Genomic DNA, 10,466 nt, shown 5'->3' on the forward strand with positions numbered 1-10,466 from the left:
TTTTATAACCCCTTCCCCCCTCCTCAACATATCTTGCTAATTATTGCTTTCCCAAAATTTGAATAACCACCTAATTACTGTGCAAGAAGATGAGAACTGCAGGATTGCATTATATTGGAGTAAATGGAGAGCGTGGTGTTGTAAACAATTACCAATATATATATATATATATATATATATATATATATACATATATATATATATATATATATATATATATATATATATATATATATATATATATACTCCCGAATTAAACCATTGTTCTCTAGTCTTAGGTAGTGCCATAGCCTCCGTACCATGGTCTTCCATTGTCTCTTGGGTTAGAGTTCTCTTGCTTGAAGGAACACTCGGGCACACTATTCCATCTAATTTCTCTTCCTCTTGTTTTGTTAACGTTTTTTATAGTTTATATAGGATATATTTATTCTAATGTCGTTACTGTTCTTAAAATATATTTTTCCTTGTTCCCTATCCTCCCTGTGTTATTTTCCCTGTTGGGGCCCCTAGGCTTATAGCATCCTACTTTTCCAACTAGGGTTGTAGCTCAGCAAGTATCAATAATAATAACATCAATAACACACACACACACACACACACACATATATATATATATATATATATATATATATATATATATATATATATATATATATGTATATATATATACATATCTTTAAAGATTTCTTTTCGGTCACGCTCAGCGATATTACCAGACATGTAACTACTCAGTTTCTCCTCGTCCCTCGGGTAGGGGGAAGAGGGCGTAGTCATACCCTGGTGAGAGGAGTGGAAAGGGTTGAATCTGTGTCTCCATATCTATCTAAATATTCCGCTTGTATTTTTTTTATGGGTCGTGTACACCAGTATAGTATAATAATAAGCTAAGCTACAATAATTCCACAGCCAGCTTGTTTTACCCTGATCCCGGTAATTCATTCCATAAAAGTTTGTGTGGGGGCGAAGAGAGATAAGGTAATGCAGTCTGACATACCCTAATGGTCAAGTATGAAAAGTAAATTGTTTTTAAGTTTCTCTTTTACTAATCAAATTATTAAACTTTGCTAGTCACTAAGACTAGTTTCTATTGATGATACAATTATAATTTTTTACAGTAATTTGGGACTAAGTTCAAACTACCAAACATTAATTGTTGTGAATAAAAAAATTCATCATCGTTAAAGACCCATAAAATAATAATATCGTTTCATAGGCTGAAGATATCACCTTCTATGCAAGTAGTTAAATCATACCAATTCACAGAAAGGATAAAACACGAGATGATGAATCATTACTAATCCTATCTTTAGAACCAAGAACTACAGTAATGTTATCGGTCCCAAGTGTCCATCTCTCAATGGTTCAGATTAGCGTCCACCTGTTTAATGGTCACTGGGTAACAAAAGGGAAAAACAGGTGCATAAAATAACCTGACCTCTATGGATGAAGAAGGAATGGAAGCGATTGATCGTATTGGCCTTTAAAAGCTGAAATTGGAAGCAGGTCAAAATGAGAGAAACAGGTGAATACAAGCCATGATTGAATAGTTTTTCGACCATGGCGAAATTCCATCATATGTAGTGCACATCATAAACCGATTTGGGTGTATAACCTAAATGATTTAACGCACAAGACTACAGCATCCCCCTAAAACAAGGACAGTTTCAGAACTTTCTAACCATGATAGTAACAAAATAAACAGCATGTAAGAGTTGGAAATTCTAGACTCCGAAACACACAAAACACCTGCAGAAAGGAAGATTACAAGTCGAGATGCTGGTGTGTTTGCGAGATCTGCCGCTCGATAGCTCGGCTTCAAAAGGGCTAAGGAGAGGAGTAAACAGCAGAAGGCCTTCAGTAATCAAGCACTTTAATGTGAGACACAGTGCTCAGAACAGATTTCAATAAATTGGGTTATTCTAATAAACAGAATTTTACTATATCAGAAAATTCTACTGAACAAAATTTCAATAACAGACAATTTTACAGAAAAGAATTGTAATAATAAACAATTCTAAACAAGAAAATTGCAACAATAGACGGTTCTACAAAAAAAGAATTGCAATAACATTCAATTTGACAGAAAAGATTTGCAATTACAGACAATTCTACAGTAAAGAACTGCAATAACAGACAATTCTAAAGAAAACAATTTCAATAACGGATAATTCTACAAAAATAATTGCAATAACAAGTAATTCTACAACTCTACAGAATAAATTGCAATAACAAGTAATTCTACAACTCTACGGAATAAATTGCAATAACTGACAATTCTACTGGAAAAAATTGCAATAACATTCAATACTATAGAAAAGATTTACAATAATAGACAATTCTACAGTAAAGAATTGCAATAACAGACAATTCCACAGATAAGAATTTCAATAACTGACAATTCTACAAAAACAATTACAATAACAGACAATTCTACAGAAAATAATTGCAATAACAAACAATTCTATTAAAATAATTATGATAACAGACAGTACGACAGTAATTGCAATAGCAGACAATTCTATAAGTCTATGGCATAAATTGCAATAACAGGCAATTATACTGAAAAAAATGCGATAGCATTCAATTCTACAGAAAAGATTTACAATAACTGACAATTCTACAGTAAAGAATTTCAATAACAGACAATTCTACAGTAAAGAATTTCAATAACAGACAATTCTATAGAAAAGAATTTCAATAACAGACAATTCTACAGAAAATAATTTCAATAACTGAAAATTCTATAGAAAAGAATTTCAATAACAGACAATTCTGCAGAAAATAATTGCAGTAACAATCAATTCTATATGAAATAATTACGATAACAGACAATTCGACAGTAAGGAATTGCAATAACAGACCATTCTATAATTCTACGGAATAAATTGCCATAACTGGCAATTCTACTGAAAAAAATGGAATAGCATTCAATTCTACAGAAAAGATTTACAATAACAGACAGTTCTACAGTAGAGAATTGCAATAACAGACAATTCTACAGAAAACAATTTCAATAACTGACAATTCTATAGAAAAACATTTCAATAACAGACAATTCTGCCGAAAATAATCGCAATAACAAAATATTTCATATAAAATAATTACGTTACCAGACAATTCTACATAAAATATTTGCAATAACAAACCATTCCAGAAAATAAATTACAATAAAAGACAATTCTACCAAAAAGAATTGCAATAACAGGTAATTCTACTGAGAAGAATTTCAACATACGACAATTCTACAGAAAATAATGTGCAATAATAAAAAATTATATGTAAAATAATTACGATAAAAAACAATTCTACCGAAAATATTTGCATTAACAGGCAATTCTACAGAATAAATTACAATAACAAACAATTCTACAAAATAAATTGTAATAACAGATAATTCTATAGAAAAGAATTGCAATAACAGGCAATTCTAATGAAAAAAAATTGCAATATGAGGCAATTATAAAGAAAAGAATTTCAATAACAGACAATTCTACAGATAAGAATTGGAATAACAGGCAATTATACAGAAAAGAATTGAAATAACAGGCAATTCTACTAAAAAGAATTTCAATAACAGACAATTCTACAGAAAAGAATTGCAATAACAGACAATTCTATAGAAAAGAATTGAAATAACAGGCAATTATACAAAAAAAGAATTGAAATAACAGGCAATTCTACTGAAAAGAATTTCAATAGCAGACAATTCTACAGAAAAGAATTGCAATAACAGGCAAAGAATTTCAATAAGACAATTCTACAGAACTGAATTTCAATAACTTAGACAATTCTACGGAGCGTATTTTAATAGCAATGACAGTGCAACTGAACAGTATTTCAATGTTTTAGACAATTTTAGTGACCCGCATCTAAATAGCACAAAGCGAGACTTAAAATAATATAAATAGAATCTTAATAGCAGAGAAAGTGCTAATGAAATTAATGTACACCCTGTTAATGGTTTTGAAACTTTTTGTGAGAAAAAAGTCGAGCAACTAAGAGGCCTAAATTCTTATTATGTAACTGGGATACTTGATGAATAAACCATATAAGAAGACAGGACAAGGTTACTTGACGACGGGACTTGAATATTCATGCGTAAACCTAAAAAATTTGAATATTCAATGAAGCAAACAACATCTAATCTTAAGGAAAAAATATTACCAATGTGCATAAAAGTTAAATTAAAAAAAATTAACAATGTTTGAAGTTGAATACATGAGCTATCAAGTACAAATTTTCCTTTATATATATATATATATATATATATATATATATATATATATATATATATATATATATATATATCAGATTGAGAGAGAGAGAGAGAGAGAGAGAGAGAGAGAGAGAGAGAGAGAGAGAGAGAGAGAGAGAGAGAGAGAGAGAGAGAGAGAGAGAGAACTGTACTCATAAAGATACATACATACATACATACATACATACATACACACACACATATATATATACATATATATATATATATATATATAGATATATATATATATAGATATATATGCACTATGAATACGCCATAAAACCCCCTACTTTCAGAAATCCTCGGTAAGTTTCTTATCATGTAAAATTAATATGAACATAAATACTCTCTCATGTACATAAATCTTCCGTAAATTTTAGCGACACGTAAAAATCTAAGAAAAACCTCCCCAACCTACTGCGTATATCAAACAAAAATAGAGAGAAAAGAGAAGGAAAAAAAGAAAATAAGCTTTTTACTGCGTTCGATAACATCGGGGTTAACGATGAAATAGGCCTTGGTTGGTTTCGTGGTTCCTTCTGGTCCAGTGGTCAAAGTGTCTTTGATTTGTCTCTTCGATACAATGGTCTCCCCAAAAGGAAAACAATGATCTTTCTCTTTTGGCTCAGGATTTTTCCCCTTTCGTTTCTATTTTTTCATGAATCAAAAGTGGTCAGAGTTTGACTCCTGAAGTCAAGTCGTGCGTGATTGTGACGCCAAGTAGCCTGGCTTGCGTTACGTAACGCTGGCTTCTGCGTGTCACGTAATCTTCGGTGTACGTTAGTAACAGAGAGAGAGAGAGAGAGAGAGAGAGAGAGAGAGAGAGAGATAGAGAGAGAGAGAGAGATTGGGATCTATGAAAGTGATTGAAAGCAACTGAGAAATATTAGATGATATAAGTTTCATATTAGAAAAACGTTATTGTACACACCACTTGCTATACATGGCTAAAAATATCATACTTTCGATACTGAAATCTAAAATAAACTATACATTACAAGTAAAATGTTATGCAAATAAAATCCTTCATCATTTTATAAAAACAAAATGACCTACTATCCAGTCCCCATTCCCAGATCTTATAGCATTGTTAAGAATACCGGAAATCTTTATTTTTTTTTTAGAGAGATTTCGAAAGGAAATTGTAAAACATCAACTGAAGGGAGAAACCTCATTTTAATAAATTAATGATTCTGAACTGAGCTAAGATTCTTATCTTGCAGACTTTCCATTTCAATCTCCTCGTCTAACCCGAAGATAACCTTTCGTCATGATTGTCACATCCCTCCCTGACGCGCGTATTAAGGAGCTATAAAAATCTATCTGCGAGAGGAATAAGGCTCTTCCATCCTGACTTTAATAAGGTTTGAGAGCGTTCTCGTGGTCTACCATGTTGGAAACAACCCGAATGGAAAGTCGTTTGGAGTGACACCCCTTCCCCCTCCACAGACACCTCTCCTCAGCTCCTTCCCCATCGCCAAGCACTATCTGAAAGAGGGTGCCTGCGCCTGGTTTTAAAAACCATCTATATTCAAAAAAACATTTAAGCCTTTGAACTATCTAAAGGGATAAATAAAGGCTAAATATTATTTGGAATATAGAAATAATTGTGGATTATTCTTCTGTGAACAACAATCCCAGTGAAGTGGAGAAATAGATGAGCGGGCAACTGCAGAAGAGGGCGGGACAAGCTTATAAAAGCCAGGTCTCCTCTGTCGAGTCGGGGAGTTACACTTCGGTTTTCACACAGGAGGCAACTTGGGAATCCTGCAAATCTTGTTTTTTGTTCTTGTTTTGTTGTGTTGATAATTTTATTTGATCATGGCTGAGAAGGGAGACGGGGTGGACACGGTGTCCCTTCCACCCACTTATGCACCGTCGGAGGCATACACAGAATCGCCACCACCGGTAAGTCTTGAAGATATTATCTGATTGCTGAGACCAGATCCATTTTTTTCCTAATATCTGGTATCAGTTCTTTCTATATTATGTCAACTGTTTATGGATTTTCTTCCCTCAAAAGAGAACATCTAGCAATGATCCAATATATATTTGCAATTGAACGTATTAACTAGCTCAATTACATTTTATGCAAATAAATATTCACCATCATATATAAAACGTTAGTTCCTTCCCTGTTTTAAACACGTACAATCGTGTGTCTAAAATATAAATAATTGTAAAATCTTAACTAGAAACGTCAATGTAAAAGCTCAAATATATTTGCTTACCTTCCTCAGCCAATTTTTTCTACACTTGGGTAAAGACACCAAAGAGAAAAGACATTCTGCATAATAATGTTCGTGACACGTGCCTTTCTAGTCCTTTCCTGGAACAAAGAAATCATTCCATTAAAGATGAGCAGCATGAAATATGTCTGTTATTTACTATTGAAATGTTTCCTTTATAATTTTAATGATTTATAGTATGAATTATTGATCCTATATAGTGTCTTTTAACATATATATATATATATATGTATGTGTATATATATATATATATATATATATATATATATATATGTATATATATATGTATATATATATATATATATATACACACATAATATATATATATATATATATATGTATATGTGTGTGCGTATAAACATATTCATATTCATATAAATTGCCTAAAATTACAAGAATAAACACACAATTAAGAAATAGTTATGTTGTAACCATATTCCCTAAAATTACGTTGAAATTTAAACCCCCTCGTTGAAATTTACCAAAATCCTACATTTACCATAAAAAGTTAAGATTCTCACATTGAAGTCATGTCCTATATTCAAATGTCAATTAAGTGACAGTTAATAACCCTACTTTTCATAAAAGGCAATAAAAACGAAGAATAGAAATCTTTCATATGTTACAAAAAAAATTTTTAATTGTCACAAGGAATTTAAAACCCCGGAATGAAAGTTAATGAAATTTCTTTAATCAAAAAGTAAAATGGAAAACCAGAGAAGAGAAGATCAATATACTGTGGCCATGTGAAAGCCGAGAGAGAGAGAGAGAGAGAGAGAGAGAGAGAGAAAGTCGAGGCGACGACGGGGGCGTCCCTGGAAGTCTGACTCTTCAATTCCAGTTTCGTCTTGTTCAGAGGCTCTGGACGTTTTCTCTTCTCTTTCTTTCTCTTCCTTCTTTTCGAAGTTGCGTTTATCGTCTAATAACTGGCGTATGTATTTTTTTGGGGGGGCGGGAGGGGGCAGACTGTGAACTTACGCTTTGTTTCTCTCCAAGATTCACATAAATGCAAAAATGACGATGTACATCTTTTCTCTATCTCTTCAATGATTTTCATGAGAATTCTCAATATGAGCAATTCTCTCTCTCTCTCTCTCTCTCTCTCTCTCTCTCTCTCTCTCTCTCTCTCTCTAAAATGATCAATCCACCCTACACATACAGTGGAAACTAAAATAAAAAAAGTATAAATAAGTTTTCAAATTAATTACTCCATAAAAAATGCCAACATAAAATTCGTCACCGTGGAAAATCACATATATAACGTAAAAATACCTTCAGGAAAATTATATATATAAAAAAAAACGCCTTCATTCTCGTAAAAATAACCAAGAAACAATAGAAATAATATTAGAATCTAAAAAAATATACAATAAGACTTCGATATTCCTATAAAAACATGACGAAAATGACATTAGATTTGTCTTATTTGCAATAAATGCAACACAATTCAAAAGATCATTCTATTCAGCGTATGCATATCACCATAATCAATCAATATCGTTCGGAAGATTTTACACTCATATGATTTGATTAAGAAATGATTTGAACGAAAAGCGTTATGCGTCAGTACTAACGCTCAAGTGTAAGTGCGTAATTCCAGTCATCCAAAACTTTGAATACGAAAGTCTAGATGATTAAGTAACACAATTAATATATATATATATATATATATATATATATATATATATATATATATATATATATATATATATATATATATATATAATATATAATATATATCTTTAATGGCGTTTTTTCCCTTACACGGGGAGGGGTTCTAAAAACTAATAAGACAGGTTCTTATCTATTCAACCTATAAACTCCTGAATCATCGAATATATATATTATATATATATACTATATATATTTATATATATATATATATATAAATTTTTATATATATTATTATATGTGTGCATGTGTATAAATTCAAAATATATATATATATATATATTATATAAATTTTTATATATTATATATATATATATATATATATATATATATGTGTGCATGTGTATAAATTAAATTTAATTCCCTTGAGATAATCAACAAAATGCTGAGAACGTTAGACGAAGCAAATCCCAACAAAGAGCTCTGAAAAAGACATGGTTTCGTAAGACTGCAGTATCAGACTTACATAAGGCAAATAAATCACACTAAAGCAAAAAAAAAGGAAAAAACTACAGTAATTCTTGACACAACACTGTGTTTATGAAGACCCCAATCCTTGCATAAGCAAACACTAGGACGGGAAAAAAGGCGTCTGACGTCTTATAGTGTAGAGTCACGAACCCTAAATATACATTAACAACCGACGCAACGTCAGAAAATGTTACGTTGACTGATACAACATAACGAGAGGTTGCAAGAGGGCGGGCCGTCTGGCGACCGTTAATCTTGAGCGCTAGCGTGTGCTTAATTGCAAGCGCGTGATATATATAATATACCTGGGCAGGTGACTCAATTTGTCACCATCCTAAAATCTAAAGGCAAGTTTTCTGTTGTTCTCAAAGTAGTTTTTTTAAATATTAGAAAGTCGTTCCACAAGAGAAAAAGTTTACGCTAAATAAATAAAACAATTATAGGTATTTAAAAACTCATTACTGTTATAAGATTGACACAATTCTTCGCTGCAACATCAAAAATTGAGATATTTCATACGAATTAAATTCTTCAAAATCAAATAGAAACGCATCAAATTGAATTAATAAAAACTTAAATAAAAATACTCCCAATTTTACTTTCAAACCAGCAAGAAAGTGGACCATTACTCGTCACTGTTCAACCTCAAACGTTATATTCTCTCTCTCTCTCTCTCTCTCTCTCTCTCTCTCTCTCTCTCTCTCTCTCATCTCTCTCTCTCTCTCTCTCTCTCTCTCTCTCTAAAAACTGACCTAGCACGTAACACCCGTCCATCCACTTTTTTTCTCTGATAACATTCAGAAACTCAGATTTTTGAAGACCCGTCGTTCAAGTGTCGTGTTTTTATGAAAAGTCTTCGAGGTTCTTCCTATTTTCAATCAGAATTTTAATTAGGTTTAATACCATATTTCATTTCTATCATTAATTTTGGCCTTATTACTATTATCAAAATTTATAAATAGTAAGTAGATAACATGATAACGATACTAGAGGTTTTTAAGTTAACAACTACGAAATTATTTTTTATGCGAAATCTACACTGAAACCTGATTCATAAACATAATATTATTACTATTAGTATCATTGGTATTATTCATATTTTCATACATGAACGACCGATTACTATCAAATTGTAAGTAGCGATCTCAATTTTAAGAGAGAGAGAGAGAGAGGAGAGAGAGAGAGAGAGAGAGAGAGAGAGAGAGAGAGAGAGAGAGAGAGAGAGAGAGAGAGAGAGCTAAATCAACCTTGGAAAATAAAAAGTTTCAACTTTTTGCGAAATAAAAAAAAATATATATATATAAGAAATTAAACCTTGAGAAAGCACAGGGGAAAATAGAAATTGCTTTGAGAAATTATTTTTGCAAATAGAATAAAGCAGTATTTTTCTATTTTAAAAACAACCTTGAGAAAGGAAAAGTGAAAATCTGATTACAAAGGAACAACGGCATAAAACAATAGGTCATTGTATGTCGCCAAGCAAAACATCAGGTTTCTCTGGCTGCTATTTTCCAGAGAGAGAGAGAGAGAGAGAGTGAGGGAGAGAGAGAGAGAGATTGTCCAGGTGATTTGTTCATTCTTTATAAATCCTAATATATATATTATATATATATATATTATATATATATATATATATATATATATATATATATCGATAAATCGATAAAGACATAAACAGAATCACTCAAGCACTCACACACACACACACACACACACACACACACACACACACACACATATATATATATATATTATATATATATATATATAATATATATATACATATATATATGTGTGTGTATATATATAATATATATATA

At 31.4% G+C, this 10,466-nt stretch overlaps 1 protein-coding gene across 1 annotated transcript in view; it reads left to right on the top strand.

The window, feature by feature from the left end:
• Nucleotides 1–5,962: 5,962 nt before the first annotated feature.
• Nucleotides 5,963–10,466, top strand: part of LOC137621526 (basic proline-rich protein-like) — a 46,394-nt gene continuing 41,890 nt past the window's right edge. The window contains exon 1 of the mRNA XM_068351885.1: nt 5,963–6,163. Within this exon, the coding sequence (XP_068207986.1) occupies nt 6,077–6,163 (87 nt within the window). The 5' untranslated portion in view covers nt 5,963–6,076. The remainder of the gene's footprint in view (nt 6,164–10,466) is intronic.

Source organism: Palaemon carinicauda, chromosome 28, assembly GCF_036898095.1.
Source record: "Palaemon carinicauda isolate YSFRI2023 chromosome 28, ASM3689809v2, whole genome shotgun sequence".
Taxonomy (NCBI): domain Eukaryota; kingdom Metazoa; phylum Arthropoda; class Malacostraca; order Decapoda; family Palaemonidae; genus Palaemon; species Palaemon carinicauda.